We start from the raw sequence: 25,784 nt of genomic DNA on the forward strand, positions 1-25,784 counted from the left end.
ATTACCTAAAAATAAATTAAACCAAATAAAATTTTGACCATTAGACCAAAAGTCGGTTGTAGAACTCTTTTATTGTATGAAATCACCTCCTAAAATAACGCCATCAAATATTTTCGTTATGGTTGAATGGGCGAAAATTCAAGACGATTACGTTGCCTACCGTTAACAACCGCTGAAGTTTAAAATTTGAGCAGATTTGTTTACATATTTCATCGCGTTGCGGTAATGTAATGTCGTTTAGCGAAAACTGATCAACGGGATCTGTTTGGCATTAACGAGGTCTGCTCCGAACACTATTTGCTGCTGTTTTTGCAATCAACGTGGTTATAGAGTAAATATTTTGAAGATTCAAGCAAATATGTCGGAATCATCGTTTGATACCAGCGCCGCTATGACTGCAGCTTCCATGACCAGTGGATTGTCGCTGGGCCAGTGCATTAAACAAAGTGCAGAAGAGGTAAGCTGTATTTTTTTAATATGTTAAAACTATTTGTTGTACTATTATATACTATTTGTTGGCGCTCTTTCACTATTGTACGTGAAAAGTTATGCAAAAAAAAAATAATAATACCGCATACCACAACGCAAATTGTTTTGGTTAGGGTGCGGGTTAGCGTTTGGGTGAGGGTGGGTCAAGTAATATTATGTTTATTATTAATAATAACTTGATCCACCCTCACCCAAACGCTAACCCTCACCCTAACCCAAACAATATGCGTTGTGGTATGCGGTATGTGAAGAAAAAATTTTTTTTATTAATTTTTACGTACAATAGTGAAAGAGCGCCTATTTGTTGACTAGACAGTTTAATTGATATTTAACACCAAAAATTGGGTAATTTAAAAAGTTCACTAAGCATACTTTTTTTTTCTAACTTTGTGTACTTAAGTTTATAATATGTGTGTATAGGGCAGAATGGTGTAACTTTTAAAAGTAAACTGTTTCACCACACTTCTATCATTTTATTTCATCATGGCCCAGTCTGCATTTCAAGCCCTGATATCAGGTGTACCGTACAGCACCAATTTTTGAGGTGTTCAATTATGTTTTTGCCCACCTGAGATTGAAAATCATACCGGGCTTTGCGAAATAGCCATGGAACAATATTGGAGTCAAGAATAAAGTACTAGTGCTATACTAAAACACCCTTCAATTCTAATAAAGAATGCTATTAACTTAGCCAAAGCCCTGCTTGTCAATGTTTTACTCATAAAATGATATTTTTGCACTATTGGTGAAAGAAGTTATTAAAAGAATGAGGTCCATTAACTGGCTAACAAAGTAAATTTTAATGGATTGAATTATATCAATAATGCAAAATTAGCTATTTAAAATCTAATTTAATAAAATACCCTACCGAACCCAAACACTAAACCAAAACGCCAAAATAATGTTGAATCACTAACCCCTATAGAACCTATGGCAAGTGTACCCACTAATTTGGTTTAACACACTAAGCATGCACCCAAAAAAAATACCGTGCTACCTCGAGATCTCTGTGAGATCTGCCATACTTTCCAGATTTATTCACTAATGCTGATTAATGTTTGACTTGGCAAAAAAAAACACAATTTTTTTTTTTAATTTACACATTAGGTCAAAAAGTGTCATAACTATTTCAAGGCCAAAGCATTTAAATACCAAATCGACACAAATCGTTTACATAGTTGACAATAACTGTAGAGAGCTTTTTATTATTGTTATTCAGTTTAAAATTTTAGTATATTTAGTTCTGAATTATATCCATCAACAATTTAACCCTTATTATATCTTCATCAGAGCTAAGCTAGCAGAATTCACTATGCATGCCTGGTTTATCGCATAAGGTTAACTGATTTCTGTTCCACCTGTTGTCAAAATACGAAATACATGGGACTTATGACGTCAAGACAGTAAAGCAGTATATTATTCATAGAACAATTCGTTTTTAAATTAATGTATTCTTAAAAGGCCAACATATTTTGATAAAAAACTATTTTTGGTTGATTGCCATACTATTTACTAATAGGTGTCTGCCTACTCCAGTAGTGCTCTCTAATATGTTAAATGCTTGAGATAGATTTATATAACAATTTGCCGGTATTAGGCCAGTTTACCTATAATATTACCTATATAGTTTACCTATAGTATGCTAATTTTTTATTTTATTTTATTTTTATGCCTGATAGCAATATTTATTTACCTATATAGTATAGACCAGCACTTCTCAACTGGTGCGCCGTGAGCAAACAGAAGAAAAATTAATATGTTTAACATATATATATATTTTACTTTCCCATTAAGCTTAGCTCATTGATTTCACACTACTTCCAACGTAGAAAACGTGATAAGACCTACAAAGTAGCAATATCTTAATTAGATAATCTATAATACCATAGTATCAAGACCACCGACATAATAACGCCCAATTTGCAGTAATCACAACAGAATAAGATCTAAAATAGTCTAGATAAGGCCAAACATGTCAAAATAAGTCCCAATTAATCTCAGTAAGACTTTAATCGACAAAATAATGCTAAGACTGGAGGGAAAGGGTATGGGATGTTTAGGGGCCACTTGTCTGGCATTGGCCGTTTATTGTCGCCATTTGGGCGCCCCTATTTTGGCCCCGCATTTTTTGCCCCTGTTTTGGCTTCAATTGGGGTAGGGTTGAAATTATCAGGGAAGTTAGTGATAGTTATGGGTGGGGTATTGGGTTAGATAAAAGGTTGTATAGGCCTTATTTTTGCCATTTAGGTCCGATTCTGATTTTGTCATTGTTACGACTAGGGTTTTTTTTAAGGTTTGGTTTGGGTGACCGCTAAGTAGTTTTAAGAGACCGAAGTGTTTCATTTAAATACCAAAATATTGCAAGTCCAAAATTTAGGAAACCGCTGGAGAAATTTTGGGGACCGTTTTGGTCCCCCAAACTGATTACGACTATTAGGTTTTAGTCCTATTTATGCCTTATTCCTAACTTATTTTGTTCCGAAGTTGATGTTGTTCCAATTTTGGTCTCAAGGCTGGAGATCCTTTAAAGATTTGCAATTATAAAGCCTATATAATGAAAATTGACACCAATTTAAAACAAATACCGCTACACCTCAAAAATTTCGCGCTCGCTCTGCTTGCAAGGTGTGCCGCCAGGTTTTCATATGTCTCTAGGTGAGCCCAAGTAAAAAAGGTTGAGAAACACTGGTATAGATCGATATTCTGATCTAACAGATATCTCAGATCAGTAATTTTAATTAATATTTTGCTTTAAAAACGAACACATTTGCTATTTTTTGAACTTACAAGTGATTTGTATTTTGATGTTATTTGCATTGCTGACTGAATTAACATATTGTTTAGTGTACAGTGTTCAGCATCATGCAAATTAAATAATGAAATATATACACACAAAAAAATTGTATTCTTTAATAGGTAGATAAACTGAATGGTATTTGCATTGTATTTTAACATAGTTTATAATATTATCAAATTTACCATATCCAATGTATAAAAAAATCGCTATCGCCTATCTGGTATCGGTTGGCATAAGCAAAAAAATTTGGAAGCATTATGGGCCTAGAAGTAATCAGTTAATCTCTAATAAATGCCATGTTTTAGTCACAGGGCAGTCAATGGTATCAGTTGCAACCAACCTTTGAAAAGGAGTGGCATACTCTTCAAGGAGAACCATCTTCACAAGTAAAATGCTGCTTGTTTAACAATTTTTTTGCTAGATTTATTTGTTATAAACAGCCAATTTGTAAGGAACTTGTCCACAACTGCATTGTCTCGTGTATTATCTCAAGATTTAACTGAATATATAAGCCAGAAAAATTATAGAAACTGGTCTTTCAGTGTCGGCATATTTTTTTTCATTGTTTTCCATTTCTTATTTCCAGGTTACCCTTTTAGAACAGATAAGTGAGGTCCCTTTGCAAGATGTTTCTATAGATGCCGATGAATCTCTGACAAATGGTAAAAACAAATCAAAATTTATATATCCTTTAAAATTGCATATGTACTTTTTTAATGTGATTTTTCTGAAATGTTTAAATTGCAAAAATATTGTTTTCTTTATTTTTTAGAATCATTAAATCCTGTGATGAAGCTTCTCCAACACCCATCTGCAGACCACAAGGATACTAGAGGTAGTAAATTTATTGTAGCTAAGTAATAAATTATTTCAACCTTTTAGTTTCTTTTTTTAAACCAGTGCTATTCACGCAGGTATGCTGTATAACTGGATCAAACAACTATGTTTTGACTATAAACCTGAGACGACAAAATCCTAGTCGTAACAAAATCTTTTTTTAGATATAAAACCAAATACCTCTAGCAAATACCCAATTATCATTTGATGAGCAATCTGTTGTATTCTGTTTATAAGAAATGAATTGTTTGGTTTTAACAAAATAAGTTAAAAAGTACTACCTTAAAACTTTCTAGTAGACTAAGAAGGCAAAGAATATTTCATTTATCCCAAAAATACAGTGATTAATATTTTAATAACTGAAATGTTAGTGGGATGCATAACCAAGTTAAATTTTAGTGAAATTACTATTTCAAAGTAATTTTTGATAAAAATTGATTAAGTAAAGTAATCAAAATTTTACATACGGTCATGAAGCATGAAGTTATCTGGCCTGCAACCGCCATGTTTTATCTAGTTAACTGAGCAATTATGAAAAAAAAATTGTTGCCAAAAATATTTATTCTGTATTAATATAGCAATTTAATCCAAGCTTGAGTTTTTTGAATATATTATTTAATGTCTATAAAGATATACTAATTTAAAAATTCAGATCAGAAGCATTCCAATGAGCACCTGTCCAATGTACTGGAGAAAGATGACTCGTTGGCACAGAGAGTTAAAACTTTGCTTGAAGACGAACTGGATGCGACCAACAGCGAGAAAAACAAACCAGACTCACAACTTTATGTGCAAATTCCAAAATCATCAGCCAAGTCCAACACCACCAGCAGCTACCTTGAAAAACAAGCAGAAATTTTCCCAGAAAGAGAATTTCCAGATGTGAATTTAAGCTCACGTGATTTTAACCAGGGCAACCAGTTTTCCCCGCTTGGCAGCTTGTACTTTAAAGAACCCCAGACCCCTTCTTATCAACAACAGGTTCCTGAAATGCTTCGAGAGAGCCTTAATGCTCCCGCGACTGACATCGATAATCTCATCAGCCGTCTGTCCAGGCCCAGTGACCCCTTTGGCAGTTTAAACACGTCGAAAAGCACAGAGTATGGCGATCTGCCCGACGCCGTTGATATTCCGCCGGACATAATAAAGCGACTCAATAACATGAGAATGATCGATCAAGGATTTCCACAGGCTAAAGAGGCCTGGTCCCCAAGCGCAGAGATAAGTGAAAGGGGTGAGAAACCAAACACAGATGCACCCCCGAATTCAAGAATTGGCGCTTTAGTTTCGCAAGAAAACGCAGCCAATAGCGGCACCGCACCGATTTCCGGCGACGTTAAGTACCACCTTGGTTCCAACCCCACGACGCCGCAGCTCCCCATCGAGATTGAGAATCTTCAACAGCTGCAGAGCTACATGGAAAAGAAAACTGGGGTGCCTTCCATTTCACCGCTGGTTGCCGGCATGGAACTGCAGCAAACCGGAAATGTGACGGGGATATCTCCCCTTGTAACTTACAGCACCCCATCTGTAACACTTCCTCAAGGCTTAAATGAGGTCGGGAGATTCGCGACAGCCACGACTTACAGTATTACACCGCCCACGCTGGCAGTTACAAGAGACGAAGCAGGCCCTAATTCTGCTGTCTCGTTGTACGGCCAGCAAACACCACAGGAAGCGGACAACTTCAAGCGAATTGAGCCGGAAGGTATGAGTCCGCCCGTTGTGAGCTCGACGGTCACCCTGCTCACACCAGCTGAAAGAAACCTTCAGGCATCCTCGGGTAAACCAAACTCAACCGCTCGCATTGGCCCCAAAGACGAGCAAGAAGAAGCAGCATGGCTTGCAAACGTGCACAACACCCCACCGCCGCCAAATCCAACAGAAGATATCCACATCGTTGAGGAAGAACAAAGCCTAGCCGATGAGTCGATTCTGGCAAGAATAAAAAACGTGCTTTCCGAATCGATGTCGCGCCAGCACTTGGGTGGAACATCCATGGGCATGCCGTCAACAGATCACGGAAGGTCGGAAGTCAGCTTTGCCAGTAGCATCGACTCGTTGGCAGTTCAGGTTAAGGCTCTCTTGCAGGAAGAGGCTCAACAGGGAAACGAGAACGACGAAGACACCCAACAGGCCAATCTCAGTGAAGTGATTGAGAATTTCGAACAGACCGATCTGTGGCGATACGTCTGTCAGTTTCTTCCCTCTGATGGAAATGGCGATGTCAGTGCAGCGCCTGCGCCTCCATCCGCAAAATCTGACAGCTCTCCGACCCTTAACGAAAGCATTTCGGACGTGACTATGAATAAAATACTGGAAAAGATTCGTGAAGAGTTCAACAAAGAAAAAGAAGCGGCTAAAAGTGCAGAGCCCCTACCAATGCCAAAGCTGTCACAAGACTACAAACCAAAGCAACCTGTGCCTAATCACTCAAAGCGCCCAATGGATTCAACTTTAGCAAATTCAAAGTGGAATCAACCTGTAGAAATTCAAAGCAAGGAGATTTCAAATCTAAATCAACGGGTTGCACCCACTACCCACGAAACAAGGCGTGATGAATATGTTCCACCAAAGGCACAGAAAGAATTCGACAGAACACCAGCACCATTGTACAGAGGGGAGCCACTTCTTGAAAGAAAAAGGCAACAGTCTGAAGAGTTTGTCAAGCCTGCGCCCATTTCTTCTGGGACAAATACTACAGTGGAACAGGAGACCCAATTCAAACAGCCCCTTCCCGTATCATCACCTTTAAAATGGGGCGGCGAAAGTATTCCTGGCATTCCCGACTTTTCGCAGAGTGTATTTTCTCCACGAGAAAGTGACACAGTGTCTTCTTCCACGCCTAGAATGCAGGTAAGTTTTAAGGATTTGTGAAATATTAAGTTACCCGATATTCTATCGTAATCCAGGATAATTCGACAAAGATATGCCATTGTGGGCCATAGAATAGTAAAATTTATTCAGTTTATCCCACATAGTAAAATAAACAAGCGGGTGCCTTAGGAAATCCTTTGAAATTCTTTTATACCCGATTTTTTTCCCGTCTAATCGGGATTATCATATAAGCAATGCAAGGATAGAAAAGTTTAGCCTGCGGTGAGGTTTGAACTCATGACCTTCAAACCGTGACCGTCGCTCTACCGACTGTGCTACACAGGATTAGTGGAAGCTGCTGGTCGAGAAACAACCATAGCATCGTTACCCACTGGATTCTGTTCGTACATACAATCGCAATCGACGGTATCCAACATTATTACATTCTAGTGGTGTATTTAATTTTTAATTGGCAACAGACAAAATTTAATAATTGGCAAAAATGAACGAGTAAAATATAAGATCATTTCAGGAAAAAAACAACACCAAATAATTAAGAACCGCAGTTCTAACAAAAGTGTCATATAAAAAATGTACTTTTGAACACGCCTTTGTATTTCTTTTTGCGTCGTTGAAAGTATTTAGATGTAAAACGTTTTCTTTTATATTTTTAAAGGTTCCTGCGTTTGACCCTGCAATGACACCGGTTGTCAAACCTAACACTGACAGTCAACCACGGGATAAGGACAAAACACCTTCAACATATGGTCGTTGTAAGTGTGATTACTATCTATTATTGGTTGGTTGTTGTTGTTGTTGTTGTTGTTGTTTCGGTTGAGCCAAGATTTTCCAGTATTCCGGGCTAGATTTTGGGGCAGATGTTGGCCAGCCAGTATTGTTGATGCTAGCTTTAATTTTTTTTAATCAGTTTTGTTTTGTTTGCAGTAAATCTTGCCTGGGAACAAGACGCATTGCAGGTTTGTTACAAACTCGTTTTTTCATTTGTAGATTTATATATTTTTTTAATACATTTGCAAGCAAATTCAAACTTTTACAATATTCAAATGCATTCTAATGAATGTTTAATTATCATATTTTAATTTATTATAGGACCAAGATGACATCAGAATCTCTTCATTTCGAACAGAAGATTCAGAGACGGCGTCAAAACATTCCACCAAAAGGTCCGTTGTTCAAAGTACAATAATTTGTTTTCTGTCCTAAGGTGGATTCGGATCATTTCCTTTTTTTATTTTTGACAAATTTGCAACCGAACAAATTTTTCAATGGTTAGATCAAGACCAGCCCCTGAAAATCCACCGGAAAAAACAAAGGCAGAGAAAGAACAAGAAAGTTTGACTCCACGGGATGTGAGAATGTCTTCACAAGGTATTAACTTAACTTATGTCTTATTTTTTAATTAAATAATTTGTTTTTAAAACTTAAACACAACGCAATGTAGAATTTAAACATCGATATACTATTAACAGATAAAATATAGCGATTGGCGTTCTGTGGCAATTATTAGTAAAACTGAAAGGCTGATAAAACTACAAAGAAATATGCTTTGTTTGTTACTAATTATTGTACAGTGTCTATTTTAAATGTTTTGTGATTTTTTTCTTGGAGATTTTCAACCAGCAACTTTGCATCCTTTGAACCAGTCATCAGCTGCTGTTTTGTGGGACAATGCCAGATCGGGATCGAAAAGTGGTCAGTTATATTAATTCTTGTTTTATAGATTAACAGCTATACATTTATGCAACTAAACCAAACTCTTACCTCATTGTTACCTCTTTGTTGTTCGTACATTTTTGGCAAATGCACATTGTATATAGAAATGAAGCTTAGTACCGAAATATCAGACTATGTTTTGATTTGCTCGTTTTTCTTAATACACGATTTTTTAAGATTTTTATGCACACTTCACCCGATCCGTTAGAAATCAGTGCATTTCTAAGCAAAAAGGTCTACGACAATCAGGGCATCCAATGGCAGAAAAGTCTAGACTTTTAGACCTTGAGGTCCTGGCAATGCACTGATTTGGACCTTTAGGTAAACTCCCGGCGAAGATAAATTAAAAATATTCATTAAAAGTTCAGAAAAGATAACAAAAAATATGAGATAAGATTAATAACACTTGACCCACCTAAACCCTAACGCTAACCCGAATCCTAACCCAAATAATGTGCGTTATTTTAATAATTCTTTAAATGCTGGGGAAAAAAGCCCAAACTCGGATGGTTTCTCGTCCATTGCATTTAAGATTATTACGTCACAAAATGAGGTATTGGGGCCTGAAGCGTTATAATTATTAAATTATCGCACATTATTTGGGTTAGGGCGCTGGTTAGCGTTTGGGTTTGGTTGGGTCAAGTATTGTTAAACTTAATCTTCTTATGCACATTTGTTAATGCAAATTAGTGCATTGTCCAAGACCTCAAAGTCTAAAAGTCGGACTTTTTGATCCTTTGAATGCACTGATTGTCGCAGACCTTTTTGCTTAGAACTGCACTGATTTCTGACGCATGGGGTGCACACTTGATAAACTTTCTAAAAAAATGTAAAAAAGAGAAAAATGTAGCTTTTCTTGTGGTTGTTATCAAGCTTCTATATATGTAGTTTATAAATGGCTCTAATCTTCATTACTTTTCGTGTTTCAATTTTAGCTTCAAGTGCATTAAGCGGTCAATATGTTTCGTCGCCTTCTGCCGGTGTTCCAACCAGGAATGTCTACAGAAGCTTAAATTCACGAAATTCAGAATCTCAGAAAAACTCATCTCTTGGTTAGTAGACTTTTTTTTATCGCATTTTATCTTTTGATTCTATAATCGTTTCTTTAAATAATACTACAAAAATGTAACGCACATCATGTAAATATTTTTTAATCTTCGATTTCGACATTAGTGTACTGTTAATTGTGAAAAGGTTTGTTTAAACTAAAGGGTTTAAATTGCTTGGTGCGAAAGTAGTTATTCAATCTTTAAAGCACGAAACGATGTTTTACAGCTAAACGGTCTTATAGTGTTTTAAACGTTATTATCAGCACACCTGCAAAATAAAATGTTTGACGCAATTATCCTTAATATTAGACGCACTTAAAAGTTAGAGTATTTTTGCTCATTTTAGGGTATTTTTAAGTGAAGTCTGATCAAAAATTACTGATTTTAAAATATTCTCTGAGATTTACGAGATTTTTTTTATTGCAATAATATTAACATATTTAGGAATTTTGTAAAATTGAGTCTGCTTTAATTTATTCACCAAGATTTTAATTTTTTGTATTGATATATTAATGAACTTTTATGTAAACACTTTTTTAACAGAAAAGCCTCCCAGTAAGTCAGGCAACAGAACAAGAGAAGAAGTTTCCAGCGAGAGAAAAACTTCCCCGCATCGGCGCCGCAAAGAAAATCGCCGTCTTTCGGGAGAAGTTTCTAGAACAAGCGAAGGGTCTTCGAGAATTCCAAGGCGGGTTCCATCGCGGTCACCTGCAAAAACCGAACGAGCAAGACAAACGTGGCCAGCGCCGAAAGCAACATCTCCTCCAAAGAAGTCAATCCTTGCCGAGCGGGTACCGGTGCGTGATTGGCTCTCGTCGCCGCAGCATAAAAGCCTTAAGAGCAACGAGCGGCGGCTGCCGACTTTTGATGAGCTAATGCGGGAAGAAAAGTCAAGCGCTCCACAACCGATCGAAGATTTTAGGATCCAAGATGAACCCACAAGAGAAATTTCGCAACACGCGAGTAAAAAATCAGCACAACAAAGCTACTTGTCCGACGATCCTGTCAAGCTATCTTCGGACACAGATATCCGTGCTGATCCCGTCAACACAGGCACCAGCAATCTTGGTCCTTCATCCATGATCTTGGAACGAGACGAAAACGACTCCTACCAACGACTGTCCTCGCTCAACCCCGCTTCGATGCGCTATGACTCCTCTTCACGGATGAGGACCCAGGCAAGCGACTTGGACATCCAGCGGCGCATCCTGAATCCGGACATACCGATGGTGGACGACCGGGAGCTGCTTCCCGCTCGTTCGACACCGAGTTCTACACTCCTTAACTCGCTTAACGATTTCCACAAGCTTCCAGAAGACACGCAGAAGCAGGTCCTTCAGAGGCTAGTCACCATGCTCCAGCAAAAAGAGGAGAAAAAAGCTCCAGCTAAAGAAGAAGACCGAAAGACGCGCATCCAGCAGGATCAGCATCAGCGAAAGACACCAAAGCGAACGAGCTTCAGTCCTAAGCGCTCGCTTTACGAAACCTCGCTTACCAGCAACCAGGCGGTATGCGACAGCGATAGCACCGAATACTGCGAGCTGCCCTCCTCACGACAAGCCTCGATGATGACGCAACAGCAGCATCGGCAAGGCGATGACGTCATCAATGACAGTGGCGCCAGCGGCTTCCGCGAAGTGCTCGGCGTGGACGAAAGCAGGGCCGAGCGCATTATGAAGCGCTTGCTGAAGAAGATCGACAAGCAGAAGCGCGAAGACAGTCGCAAGTCGTCGCAAAAGAGGTGGGGTTTATTGAATTATTATATGCAATGTTCTGGTCAAATTACAACAAAAAATATTTGAAGTTACGTTCGCGAGAAACTGCTTGCCTTTGGGTCTTAATGTTTGGAGATTTAGCTAGACGGAGTAGGAATATAAAATGTACTATTGAAGAATTCAATGAAACATATGTACACACATATGAGTGTTAACAACTGATAGTCTTTCTGAAGCTGCTTTTTGACCAACGATTACGGCTTACATGTCATAAGTACACTGAAAGCCATTTGCAGATTCACCGAATCTGTCGATCAATGATGCAAGCAGGGCAGACTAAAAAAACAACTAGCCTGCAGTGAGGTTAGAACTCACGACCTCCGGCCTAGCCGGGACCGTCGCTCTACCAAATGAGCTATGCAGGCTCAGAGAGGGCGAGTCGAGAATAGGGATGTTCAAAGTAGAATCCCAAGGTATTCTAGAATAGTAGGTTTCGAATCTAGAATAACGAATCCAGAATAGCGAATCCTAGTATATTTTTATTAAATTATTTAACCTCGATTTTGTTTGGGGAAGGGATTAATCTTAATCTACCCTATAGGGTAAACTGTAATATGTCAACTGTCCAGGTTGTTGCCAAAACTTATATTTTTGCCAATAGTGAGTACAATGCAACACTGCAGACAGAAGTCTTAAGCAATTCGGTCCTGTTGGTCTAAAGTTGACCTTAAGTAACCCTATAGCGCATTTTGTGGACGGCCAGCACGTTTTACAACTTAACGCATCTAGGGAAATTGCGAACTCCACACCAGACATTACACGTTGATCGCTCGCCCAATAACGCTTGATTGACACTTAATTATTAGACGAACGTTATCGCGAGACGCGGTAATTGGTCGCCCGAAAAAACGCTAACACTGCACTACCAGGTTACATTTAAAGCAAGCACTGTAAATTGGTCGCCGCAGCAACAGGCCAACTTACCACACGCGTTTGTACAATTAGGCGCAACAATCGGCGGTAAAACATTAAATTATATCGGTTCCAATTACCCGAAATAAACGGCAGAATTGGATTCGATATTCTACTTTGAACATCCCTAGTCGAGAAACAACCATACCCCAATGCTTGCTCAATCTGTTAGTACAAGCAACTTCAATTGAAGGGGATCCACAGCATCATATCATTTATTCAATGAAACATATGTACACACATATGAGTGTTAACAACTGAGAACTAGCCCTTCTGAAGCTGCTTTTTTAGCAACGATTATTGAAGTAGGTCCTTTATTATACGTCCACAATAACTATTCACACGGCACTGATTATTATTTTTACTATGTTTGTCCCAAACACGCTGTAACTTTACTGACCTATTGCGGGTCTACGAGCTCCTGATTGGGAACCATTAATCAATGGTTTGCTAAGTTTATCAAGAAAGCTTTCGCTTGTCCTCGCATTTTTTGTTTGACGTCTGACGTTCTAAAAAAACGTATGATATCACCCAGCCCAGTGCGGTACTTTTTTATGTTTTATGTGTCACTACTATTTTATTTTTGCTGATAGTGGCTAAACTTGTTGGTAAGGAACCAACACTTACAAACGTCCTTTTTTTAAACAATTTTACGCTGAAAATAGGTTTTTCAAATCATACATCATGTTTTTTTTTTAATTCTGTTATTTTTTCCTTAAAATGTAACGAATTATTTGTACAGCCCAGAAGAGCCTAAAATAACTCAGGAAATTCTGAACGTGTAGTATTCTTTTTTTTATTTTAACAACATGTTAAAAAAAAAATAAATCAATAAATGTGTAACGTAAAATTGTACACTTTCACCTTATCTCTTTTAAAACTTTGTTAAAATGTATATAAAAATAAATCCCATATGTTTTCTTGCAAGCCAAATAGCGATAGCATTAAAAAATCGGTTTAAATGATCTGTTTCGAAAAATTGACACTGTTAAACTTCCAATACACGCAAAAAAGTTATTTTTTAATTGTTAAATAATACGCCTTTTTTCATTTAAGAAACGTTTTTCTTTGTTTTACTTAAGAATGGTGATGGCAGCTGCATCCAGCACTCCGCAAAAACACAGACCACCACTTATCGTCCCTGAAGCCAGTTCCATTGCGTCGACCGATACCGACGCCACCAAAGTGCAGTACGTTAAAGTAAAGAAACACTCGTCGAACAGAAAGAAGAAGGTTTGTTAGATTTCGCCCCAGACGCTTTAAAAATGGGCCAAGCCGCCAAACCCTTTAACGCAGGGGTTCTTAACCTTTTTTTACCCCCTATTTTTTGCTTTGCGTGGACCACGGTAGGCAATAAATTTTCAAAAATGACGTCAACTTTACTTCGCAATGCAAATAGACTTTCAGAAGTATGCTGATGATTTAAGTAAAATGAAGTCTAAATAATTAAAATAACAATTTGGCCTTCACGGACCCCCTAAAATTATTTCACGGGCCCTAGTTAAGAACCCCTGCTTTAACATGACCACATTTTCATGCCTTTTTACAGCCATATTTTTGTAATACTCATTCTTTAAAAGTTATATGTTAGGTAAGGTGAGTGGCGCTATAAATATGCTATTTTTTGTGCACCAATGATAAACGGGACCGAGTGAGAATAAGTGTAAAAGTAAATAAAAGAAAAGAAAATAAGGTGAGGGTTGGGCTTGGTTTTTCCAATTGGCGAAACGATGGATAGGAATGACTGAACAAGTCGGTAGTCGGGGTCCAGTCCTCAACAACCTGTCTCCGCTAGGAAGGTAGGACCCGGGAAGTTTTGTAAATGTTTGTATTATTTGTCGTAACTCGTAACTTATACCGCTCCCGCAAATAAATGGTTTCCCTAGGAAAAAAGGGCTTGATTCTACTCGAACTCGGTAAGATTGCACAGGGGCTCAACTTACCGTATTCAAACAGAATCTATAAAAAAAGCCTCGTAAAAGCGCTATAAATGTGATACGTCGTAAAAAGCAAGAAAATTTACTGTTTAGGACATGTATATCAGTATGCAGCCTTCGCAAAGTTTAAAGTTTAAAATGAGATGTATGAATTCTCTAGTGTCTAAATAAAACCCTTCTCTATATCATCCGCAAGGTGGCGTACGTCGAAGAAGTATCAAGCAGCGAACCAATCGTGGTGAAAATAAAGAAGAAGCCCCGACCTGTGGTCGAACCACAACGTCGAATTGTACTCCACGACAGGTACCCAACACTTTTGTAAACTTGAATCTAATTTACCACTTATTAGAATAGTTGTTTATATTATTGATCAAATAGCTGTTCGAGTTTTTCCAAAATATACCAGCAATATGCAGAAAATGATTTTTCCAGGTTTGGAAATTCGCATTCCCCTCTTTACGCTGATAAACGTGCATCTCAAATTGATATGTATGTGATAACTTGGTTAAAAATTTCGCGCAGCCCTTTATTCAAAAGAGGTCGGACTGATGGGCGACTTTTATATTGGTTGGCGCTTTGCATGTGGGTCACTGAAAGCATCGAATAGACGTACAATATACATTATAATGTATTTGTAAATTTATATTAAATTTTAGCCAGGGCTGCGGACTCGGGACTCGACGGAATCGGTTTATTTTACTGGAGTCGGACTCGGGACTGGAGTAATACTAACCAAGTTCCGACTCCGACGCGCGTGTGTGCAGTACCAAATTCGAAATCGATGAGTCTTTCAACTATAAATTGTAAATGTCGTATAGCACACGTTGGAATATTTTTTAAACACGTTATGGGGATTGGTAATATTATTCTCCTATATGAGTGGAAAAAATACAGCCAATAGACCGGAGCCGGACACGGGATAAGGGAGGGAGTCGGACTCGGCTTTATTTTTCCGGCCGGAAACAAACCCAAGGTCGGTTTCATGTTGTATTTAACAGACTCCGCGCGATATGGCTTTAAAATTAAAATAAAATAACTTTCTTTCGAAAAAGGATTATATTCTCTTCAAACGGTCGGCCAAAGTCGCTATTAATAAAGATTTGACCTCAATCATGAACGTCGACTTTTTTCAATTTATTTTTTAATTTTGCAGATCCGTCCAAGCAAACTTTGAAAGCGACTCACCACAAGATGTCGCCACAAACTTCCCGTCGCCGACATTTTCAAAACGGCAGCCGCAAAAATCCAAATCCCTGCAAACTCGCTTTGTCGATGGTGAGTAACAGCATATCCCGTTGTGAATTGTAAATCAAAAATTATCTCGAGCTTCGACTCAACACAATATCCCGTGTGTCCCTACAACGTTAAATTGTGTGAGACGTTTGCATAACCCTTACATTCATAGCTTGCATAAGCCGCCAGAAATTTGTAGATTACGTGCAGTTAAATTAGAAAAACATTTTTGTATTAAAAGCCTATTATTTTCCTAAATATTCTTTTCTAAAAGCCTATAAACTTAATTTTATTTTTTGAAACATCTTCGGTTGGGAACTCCATAGAAAAACAGTTAAGCGTTATAGCTTTCACTTTTACGTATATATTATGGCGTTTGTAAGCTTTGTTAATATTTCTGTGTGTATGTTTAATTTGTCTAATTTTAAGTAGATAACGGTAATTCAAATTGGATAACGGTAATTCTAAATTCTAAGTGGATAACGGTAATTCTAATTTTAAGTGGATAACGGTAATTCTAGTGTTTGTAGATGGTGAAAATAAGGAAAACGATTCTCTCAACGATACAATTACCGTTGAAACCTCCGCGAAAAAGCCTGCAAACAAAAAGGCCGTGGAACGAGGTACGTTTTCTCATCATTAAACAATCGTTCCTATCTCAAATTGAACCTAAAGTACAGTGGTTCTCAACTTCTCACCTTTGTTTAAACTGCGGGAGAATAATAAGATTAAAAAACAAATTTTCGACACACTTTTTTCAAAACCAACACCCTGACATTTTCGGTTATCTAGTGGTTTATGTTCATTGTTCATGCAGGAATGGCACTGGCCTATTTATGTTAAAAATAGATTATTTGAAAATACAAGAAACTTCAACGGCACACATGACTGTCTATCCAGGCGAAAATCACTGAACTGAGCAATTAAACTTACTCAACATCCATGTCAACATAATAAAAAGGCAGACGTATTGTTTTAAATTACATTATTACATAGCATTCCAATATAATTAGAACCTAACAGTTGTGCTCACTACACCACAGCACAGCCGGTAAATACGTTACTATGGTTATATAACACAGGTTGTGCGGAGCGAAACTAATTTGGCCCGCTAGAGGCTTAACATTTGAGCCCCCGAAACGAATTCTATGACGCGTAATTTTGTAGCCCGTTAGTGCTTTACTGCAAATCCCCGAAGACTATAAGTGCACTCTTTTTTGTCAATATGTTGACTCGAATTACTAGGAACTCACGTTGATGTAAAATTGATTTTTTTAGCGTTTTTTTTTTTAAGTTTTTCTGAACTACAGATACATGAATTCCAATCATCGATAGTACTGATTAATAATTACCTTGAGAATGTTTGGCCCGTAGTTTAATCCGCATATACATGTTTGGCTCGTCGAATTAAAAGAGGTTACACACCCGTGATCTAAAGCAGTGGTTCTCAACCGCCGGTCCGCGGACCGGTCAACTTTCCTGCCGGTCCGCCAAATATATTACAATTTTATATCTCAATTTCAAAATGTCAAATGTAGAACTTCGCCAGTTACGTAATTCACAACATTGTTACGTAACATAGAGTTAATGGTCTACTTTTGACTTAATCGTACGTCACAATGCTGCAAGTTTTGTGCCTAATTGTTTAGGAGTACAAACTCGTTCAAGTCTTAAACTTTAAGACCAGTTTTATGTGGAAAACTTTAATAGAACCACGTACAACACATATGATATCAAAAAGACAGTAACAAATTGCTCATTCAATTAAAGTTTCCATGGTTTCCATTTTTGCTTTTAAGTTGCATACTTTTGTCGTAATTACATTTTGGTAGATTTTGAGTTTTAAAGGTCCACCGGTCCGCGAAATTTGTTTTAAAATTCTACCGGTCCGTAAGCTAAAAAAGGTTGAGAACCACTGATCTAAAGGATAGTGTGAACTGGGTAGTCTTGCGTGCTTTGCTGACATATTTCTTTTATGAAATATCTATTCTTGATAATGAATCTCAAAGCTAAAAAGAAGGACTAAATCAACTCCATCTCGATAAAAACGCTTCAAAAAATACATTTATCATCATCAGTTAATGTCTGACTAAAATATATCCAAACCTCACTATTAAAGGCGGAACGCAGTTCTTTATCACGATGATGTGGAGAAACTCGCCCTTTTATGGTGTACCTAAATATCATTTGGTAATGTTCTGCCACACTATGTTTAATAATCACTGATGTAGAGTGGTTGTTCACGTTAGCTGTTATGTTCACAAAATCACTATTTTATTTGTATAGGTTAAGTTATAGTTCGTTACTTTATTGCTTTGCTTTAAACTTGAAGTTTTTTTTACATTGTTTAGGTGGCGACGATAAGCAACGATTTTCAAGCTTCTTCGTCGATTTATCGCCGACAAAGAAAAAGTCGAGCGCCGAAGAAAGTAAGAACTCGCTTTCATACGATTCAATATCGCGGATTCGCCAAAAAAATACCGGTCACTTTGCAATACCATGGCCGGTAGCGCGAAATTATGACGTCATAAATTGGCTTTATAAAACAAAACACTTGAGAAAGGCGTCAAAGCGTCTTTATAATTAAACTTTTTTTTGAAAAACTAATTAGTTTTTTTTTTCAAATTATGCAGCAAGAATCAATTAAGTTTTTCCTACCTAGTTTAAGACTGCTATATGCACATAAACGAAAAAGTAGTGCGAACCAGTTAATTGACCAATAATAATCGGCTGTTGGAAAGCCAAGTCAAACCTTAAGTTAGTTTTATCAATTCCTACCAATTTGCTTAGAAAAAACGTAGATAAAGCAACTTGGAATCGCAAATCATGACTATAAAAAAAAGTTTAGTATCGGATCTGTATCGACAAAGTCTCGTTAAGAACGAGTGCCGTTGCTGCCACCCGGTGTCGACTATTTTGATCATTGGTGTCGAACCTATAACGATTTCAATTATGTAATTTTTTTTTCTTGGTCGCCATTCACTCGCAGAGTCAGTTGTCCCTTTCAATCCTACCCATATGCCGTATATAAGGTGCAGCCAACTTATGTTTGATTGCGATTGAAGTATTTTTTAGAGACTCGCGATCGACTGGTTCAGTAAAAAAAGTCTCAAGACCACTTAATAATCATTTTAAGCGCTTATTGCATTCCAAACCAGCGATGGGTTTAATTTTTTACGTTCTAAATTTGTTACGATGGAGGTTAATTTGTTGCGTGAGAGCGCTTTTTTAGGCTTGTCCAAACAACAATTGGTCATTTTAATGTTCCGCTTATGTGCGACAGCTACTGTAATGACGTAACACATATTCGACGCGATCGACGTGTTGGCTATCCCTGAACGTATATCAATGAAATATATATACATTATTTGTTCACTATTACACAAACCGCACGTGCATTTAACATACGTTATGTGTTTTCAGTCCGAGGCCCGGTCCGTAAAAGTCTGGCTTGGTACGAACCTTATCGCTACGAACCGCACTGGATGGACACGCAACAGAATAAACCCGAAGGTGAGGTTGTTTTTGAAGCAGCGAAACTTCTAGGCCTGCGGCAGCCTTAACTAAAGACAAATTGATTACTGCACTCTTATTTAATTTTCATCCTACACTAAAGGTAAATAGATCACTGCAATTTAACACAATTTTCACCCTTTACTTAAGATAAATATATTTGTGCACTCTTACTAAATTTTCACCCTTCACCAACGATAACAAGATTACTAAAGTCTTACTAAATTTTCACCCTTCACTAAAGATAATTGATTACGGTAATCTTAGTAAATTTTCACCCTTTCACTTTAGTTAACTATATGTTTTATCTGAGTAAATTTTCTCGTGTTTTACTGTAATGTTATTATAATTAAATAAACAATATCAATCGTGTACGATGTAGTGAAACATTTTAAATAATCGTACACAAGCAAAAGTAAGGAGAGGCTTTATGAAATGGTACAAATTACAGTCCCAAGTAATCCCAAATATCTGTCCGAACCCAAATGCATTACGAATGATATAGAAACCACTGACCTAAAGCGATTTTTTGGGCCCTTAGGCCACACTAGTTATGTACTCTTTTGCAAAAAAGGCGGTTTCAGAAAATATCAGTTCTAATGTAACCTAAAAGTATTTAAACCCTTGAAGTCATTTGTGGACTTTTTGATTTTTTACCTTTTGAAGGCATAAACACAGCAGAAAAATTAGATAAGATTCTCTTCTTGGCGTAACAGCATTATTTTTAATATATAAAATTGTTTTATATGGTTTACCTTTTGTGGTTCTTTTTTTGATCTTCGATGTTGAAAACAGATCACAACGGACAGTGTTGGAGCAGGCATTGATCCTAAAATACACAATAAAAATAGTAATAATATTGTTTTATCAACTGAATATCGACTCTGCTTTTTGAATGCTACTGGCATAAAAGACTCTATTTAATACATTTCTTACGTCGTCCCTGTTTTTGTAATTACACTGTGGCCTAAAATCCGTAATCCGCGACAACACGTAAACTAAGCTTAGGTTTGGTATGAACTTTTATTTGGCATTTATCAGTGGACTTTCTTGCGTCAGCAAAACAGAAAGTGGTCCGACTTTAGCATTTACTAAGCCCGCTTACTAAAAAATATTGTAATTTCTTGCAGAAAATCGGGGCCTGGTCCGACTCAACTTGCAGGAGGCGCTAGCAAGCAACCTTCCCGACTTCGTTTCAAAATCCCGGGAGAGACAAAGACGCATCGACATCAACGCAGAGGAAAGGAGACTCCAAGAGGTCGGTTACCTGGCTCATATTAATTATTTACTTTATGTTGAACTTTGCGAATATCTCTTTAGTCATTTTCAACATGGTGAGAAGGCGCTTATTCTGAGCATATATAATATATGTTACTTACTTCTGTATAGGCTTTGTTATTCTTACTACGTCTCACTACAACCTCCAACCATTATGCTCCAATTTTTTTGTGTGGGTTAAATTTTGGTTTCCGCCGAAAAACGTCGCCCTTTGTGGGTCTGGAACACTTAACAGCAACAGCAAATAAGCCGGAAAAACAATAAGAAAACTGCTGCCTTTTTTTCTGTGAAGTTTGCCCCAGTAGTATATATATACATAGAAAAAATTCTTTCTCTGTCTTGTTGAAAATGTCTCAAGATTAATTTGAAGTGTGCAAAATATGCTACCTACTTTTGTATTTGATGTAATCTAATCTTTTAGATAGCTGTGGTATAACCATTCTCTTTCTAACGCAGTGGTTCTTAACCTTTGGTAACCTGTCGAACCCCTATGTTATTCTGCAAGCGTTTATCGAACCCCAAATTTTCGCTCAGTATTCGTTTCTTCCTCGCAGCAACTGAAACTGGGCATAATCAAATTATAAACTTGCATTTACATAGATTAAATTAGCCAAACTTTCAATTTATATCGTTAAGTGACACCTTGACACATAAAAGAGATTCGAATTTAGCTTGAAATAACAGCATTTATCAGAGGACGTTCTCGCCGAACCCTTGAAACAGCTTCGAGGTTCGATCGAACCCTGGTTAAGAACCACTGGTCTAACGTTATCTCTTACATTTGTTCATGCCTTTGTGCATTTCTCTTTTTGACCTATAGCAAGTTATTAGTAAACTGTTGTATACAACGGAGAAAAAGGTTGAAGAGTGCTGATATAACCAAAAACCATATTACATAGGTGCGATCCTAATTCGCCCGCGTACACTACGTCATCAAATGTGCTTACGTCATTGCAGGTATGGGCCGAGGAACGTCAACGTGTTTTCGGGTATAAGAAGACGGACCGAAGAAGCAAAAACACAACAGGTGAGTTGGCAGCGTTTCTGAGATTCTGTTTATTTGAATGTATAGTATAACATTTTTGCTTTCTACCATTTTAGTGGTCATTTATGCAAATTAGGAAGTTATTTTTGTGTCTCAAGCACTTGCCTTAACCGAAAAAAATCATTTGGCGGTTGTTTTAAAATGGTGTATTTTGAATCAATTTCGTCAGTTGGCGGCACATCTGCCGTAACGAAGTCACTTTCTACAATTTATCTTTAAAAAAGTTTATGTAGTCACTTCATTGGGCCGCCATTGCTTTCAGAAAAGGTACGAGTCAAAAAACGTATAAAGAAAACCACAGATTAGATCAAACCTGGGCAAACGATGGTTAGCGGGCCGAGTCAGGCCTTTTTAGCATAACCCTTTACTTTTTTATCTTGATTTTAGAATATGTTATTAAGTTTATTAAACTTGTAGTACATCTTGCCTACTCATACTTACACCTATAAATCACGCTTTATGTCATGCATTTTTCATAACCTCTTTTAGGGATGCCGATACTTGTAACCTCATCCCGATACCAGTTCCCGATATTTTCATCCAATACCAAATGACGTCGTTACTATGGCCAAATAAAAACCAACGTGGCGAAACTGAATAAGTGCAAATGTTAATAATTCTCAAGAAATTAGACCGATATTTGCTTTTGCAATAGAAAGCCTGTTTATTTTTTATTTTAAAATAATATTTTCTTAAAATTTGCTTTTATAGGTTAAAAAAATCTAGGTTGAATAGCAAAACACGGCTGTTACGCACAAATTAATTTAGTATAGGATCGGCACCGAACTACCACTTGGCATCGGGTATCGGCTCCGATCCGATATTATCGGACATCCCTAACCTCTCTTTTTCACCCGGGCCTTAAAGTCAGTTTCTGTTTTTCGGCCCGCTTGTCAAAAATAATTCCCTATCTCTGCCATATATCCCAGTGCTCTTCAACCTTTTTTGGTTTGGTGGATCCTTAAAGTTGTTGTGACGAACTCATACAGCCTGTTTAGTTAAAAGGTAAACTGAGGTAAAAAGTCATGAAAAATCAATATACACATCAATGTCATTATGTCAATTAAACCGAGCGAAGCTGCCGAAGTTTTACACACTGTCCGTAAGAGTTCGATTATGGCTGCAGACTGCTTGCAAGTACTATTGCATGTCATAAAACAGCATTCAAACAAACTTAGGGAAATATCAAAGAGACTATTTAACGACTGTTTAGTCTTAAAAAAAAGGTCAAATATAAATGGTTCATTAAAAATTTGTTATGCGCCCTTGTATACCTTTTCGTACTGGTGCACCCCATTCATATTTTGGTGCACCCGTGTACACCTGTCGAAGAGCACTGATATATCCTATCTTAAACCTACATCTTCGTTTTGTCGAAGCGGTGCCGACGAAGAAACGAGTTGAGCTGAGTCGTCGTCAGATCGTCGCTGAAACCCGGGAGAAGTATCACAATCTTCCGGAGGTTCAAAGAAGAAAGAGGGACGAAGAAAGGAAGAAGGAGTACGCGTCCAACAGGATCAAGGCCCAGCTCTACAAGACGGTGATTAAAGCAATTGTTCCTATAGAATTAAACGGGAAACTGTGAGATTGGACGCTAAGTCTATAGAGCAGTGGTTCTTAACGTTTGGCAACCTGTCGAACCCCTATGTTATTCTGCAAGCGTTCGTCGAACCCCAAATTTTCGCTCAGTATTCGTTTCTTCCTCCTATCAGCTCAAACTGGGTATAGTTAAATTATAAACTTGCATTTATATAGGTTAATTGGCTAAACTTTCAATTTATATTGTTAACACCTTGGCGCATAAAAAGACATCTTGGCGCATAAAAGAGATTCGAATTTAGCTTGAAATAACAGCGTTTGGTTCCGTCAGACCCCAAGGGTTCGACCAAACCCTGGTTAAGAACCACTGCTATAAAGATACATAGACATTATGTCGGGTCGTGAATAGGGATGCTCAAAGTAGAATATCGAATCCTTGGATTCGAATCCAGATGGGATTCGAATCCAATTCTGCCGTTTATTTCGGGTAATTGGAACCGATATAATTTAATGTTTTACCGCGGATTGTTGCGCCTAATTGTACAAACGCGTGTGGTAAGTTGGCCTGTCGCTGCGGCGACCAATTTACAGAGCTTGCTTTAAATGTAACCTGGTAGTGCAGTGTCAGCGTTTTTTCGGGCGACCAATTACCGCGTCTCGCGATAACGTTCGTCTAATAATTAAGTGTCAATCAAGCATTATTGGGCGAGCGACTAACGTGTAATGTCTGGTGTGGAGTGCGCAATTTCCCTTAAGCCGATAAGTTGCAAAAGTAACATTACGTTGTAAAACGTTCTGGCCGTCCACAAAATGCGCTATAGGGTTACTTAAGGTCAACTTTAGGCCAATATTCAGCGAGGTTATGCAGTTATGCGCAGTGTAATTGTCAACAATTCGTTAAGTCAATAGTAACTTTGTATTCTTTGCAGTACATCATTTGACTGCATAACAGATCAGGTTAGTCAAAAAATAAGCCCTAATACCCAACAATGCTTGAAAAAACAGGACCGAATTGCTTAAGACTTCTGTGTGCAGTGTTGCATTGTACTCACTATTGGCAAAAATATAAGTTTTGGCAACAACCTGGACAGTTGACATATTACAGTTTACACAACTGCTTCAAATGACAGTTGTTAAGAATGTTAAACATATGGGAGATTTTTTTTATTATGATGTACACATGTTAGAAAATTGTTTGGGCGATTTATTGCTGTGATTGGGGGCCCTGTAGGGTAGATTAGATTTAATCCCTTCCCCAAACAAAACCGAGGTTAAATAATTTAATAAAAATATACTAGGATTCGCTATTCTGGATTCGTTATTCTAGATTCGAAACCTATTATTCTGGAATACCTTGGGATTCTACTTTGAACATCCCTAGTCGTGAAATCACCTTTCAAAATCGATTTCCTCACACCAATACATGTTCGAATGAACTTAATATTGATATACAACAGTTTCAGGCGCCAACTGTATCTATCATAATCAATATGAGACAGGTGGATTTAAAAAAAACGATTTCGTGACCCGCACTAATAGATATATGGTGCAAATTTTAATTTTTTCAGAGGTTTTGGTTTGGTCATAACTATTTTTCAAGTCGTAAATCTCGACATGACAAATGCAAGCACTCGTACTCGGAGAAGTACCATTGTTTTTTTATGTTGTACGAAGCTTGTATTTCAAATGAACTTTCTATAAACAATGTGTCCCTCCCAACTTTATTACATCCTGCGTGTGGCCCACGATGTAATAACATTTTTCAGTTTTTTTTTTATTACTATTTTAATAGGTGCGAACTTGCTGTATTGCGCGATCACGCATATAGTTGGTGTATTGAGCCACCGCAGGCCATGACCCTCATAAGTCAAAACCATATTTTTGCCAATTTTTACTCGTAAAAACAACTCTCTTTTGGTCGCTATGCGTTGCTTATTAGGTTTTTGTCCGTTTTTAAGGTATGCATTCTATGGCACCGTGTTAATTATAAACTCTATAAAAGTGCATGTTTTGTTAACTTGGACTATAAATACAGTTTAGTTTAAGCAATGTGCGATTAACTTTTATGTATCATGCCTCTAGAATCCTTTTGAATCGATTTCTTGCCAATTTAAACCAAATAAAGTAACGACTTTTTCGCACCTCGCGCAAATTAGACTGCATTTCTGAGGCATATTTAGTATTACGCACGAACTTCATCGTGAACAGCAGGGAAACTATTTTTGCTTGGTACAGTCGTGAAGGATTTTAAGTTGTGTAGACCTGTTCCATAACATTAATTTTTAATGAGGATTTGTCTTAAATATTTTGCCAAATACCAGGAACATTGTACCGTGTATATCGAAAGCTTTACCTATTTCAAGTGAAAAAATATTCATGGAGTAAGTTAAGTCCATTTTTTTATAATATTTTGCCTTTGATTTGTTAAAACTAAGTTTTTAAACTGTGTGTGATTCTTTTGTGTTTGCAGAAAATCCAAAACCGTGTGCTCGGAAAGCTGTTCGTGGAATAACAAGCTTTAAAGTGTTGTTTTTGATGTTGCATATTTTTGTAGCTGATTTTTAACGCGTTGCGTTACCACAAGCGTGAAATTTATACGGCGATAGAGTTTATTTTCCGTTAGATGTCTACATCAATAAAGAAACCAGTTAATCTAGGAAAATGTCTTTTTTATAAGTAGCCCTGGTTAAAACGAACTTATAGACAAATCATGGCTGCCATGATGCGTCAGCCCACATACAGTACACTTATCTAACCTACATCATTCTTATATATTCTGCAGGTAAAATACAACTTTTTGTATCAATTCCTTAGCTTTATATTCGGTCA

General features: G+C 37.4%; 1 protein-coding gene across 1 annotated transcript; it reads left to right on the plus strand.

The window, feature by feature from the left end:
• The first annotated feature begins 311 nt into the window (after positions 1-311).
• LOC146159128 (uncharacterized) lies at positions 312-25,746 on the plus strand. Its single transcript, XM_083384875.1, has 21 exons — positions 312-457; positions 3,592-3,672; positions 3,873-3,948; positions 4,059-4,121; positions 4,776-6,979; positions 7,617-7,713; positions 7,886-7,917; positions 8,051-8,124; positions 8,235-8,329; positions 9,610-9,726; positions 10,267-11,464; positions 13,493-13,643; positions 14,544-14,650; positions 15,501-15,610; positions 16,111-16,203; positions 17,932-18,009; positions 19,004-19,093; positions 20,224-20,351; positions 21,329-21,398; positions 22,796-22,956; positions 25,426-25,746. Exons 1-21 carry the CDS (start codon positions 359-361, stop codon positions 25,465-25,467), a joined length of 5,166 nt encoding a protein of 1,721 aa, XP_083241001.1. The 5' UTR covers positions 312-358; the 3' UTR covers positions 25,468-25,746.
• The last annotated feature ends 38 nt before the right edge of the window (positions 25,747-25,784 follow it).

This window comes from Ascidiella aspersa, chromosome 3 (genome assembly GCF_963924565.1).
Source record: "Ascidiella aspersa chromosome 3, kaAscAspe10.2, whole genome shotgun sequence".
Classification (NCBI taxonomy): Eukaryota; Metazoa; Chordata; class Ascidiacea; order Phlebobranchia; family Ascidiidae; genus Ascidiella; species Ascidiella aspersa.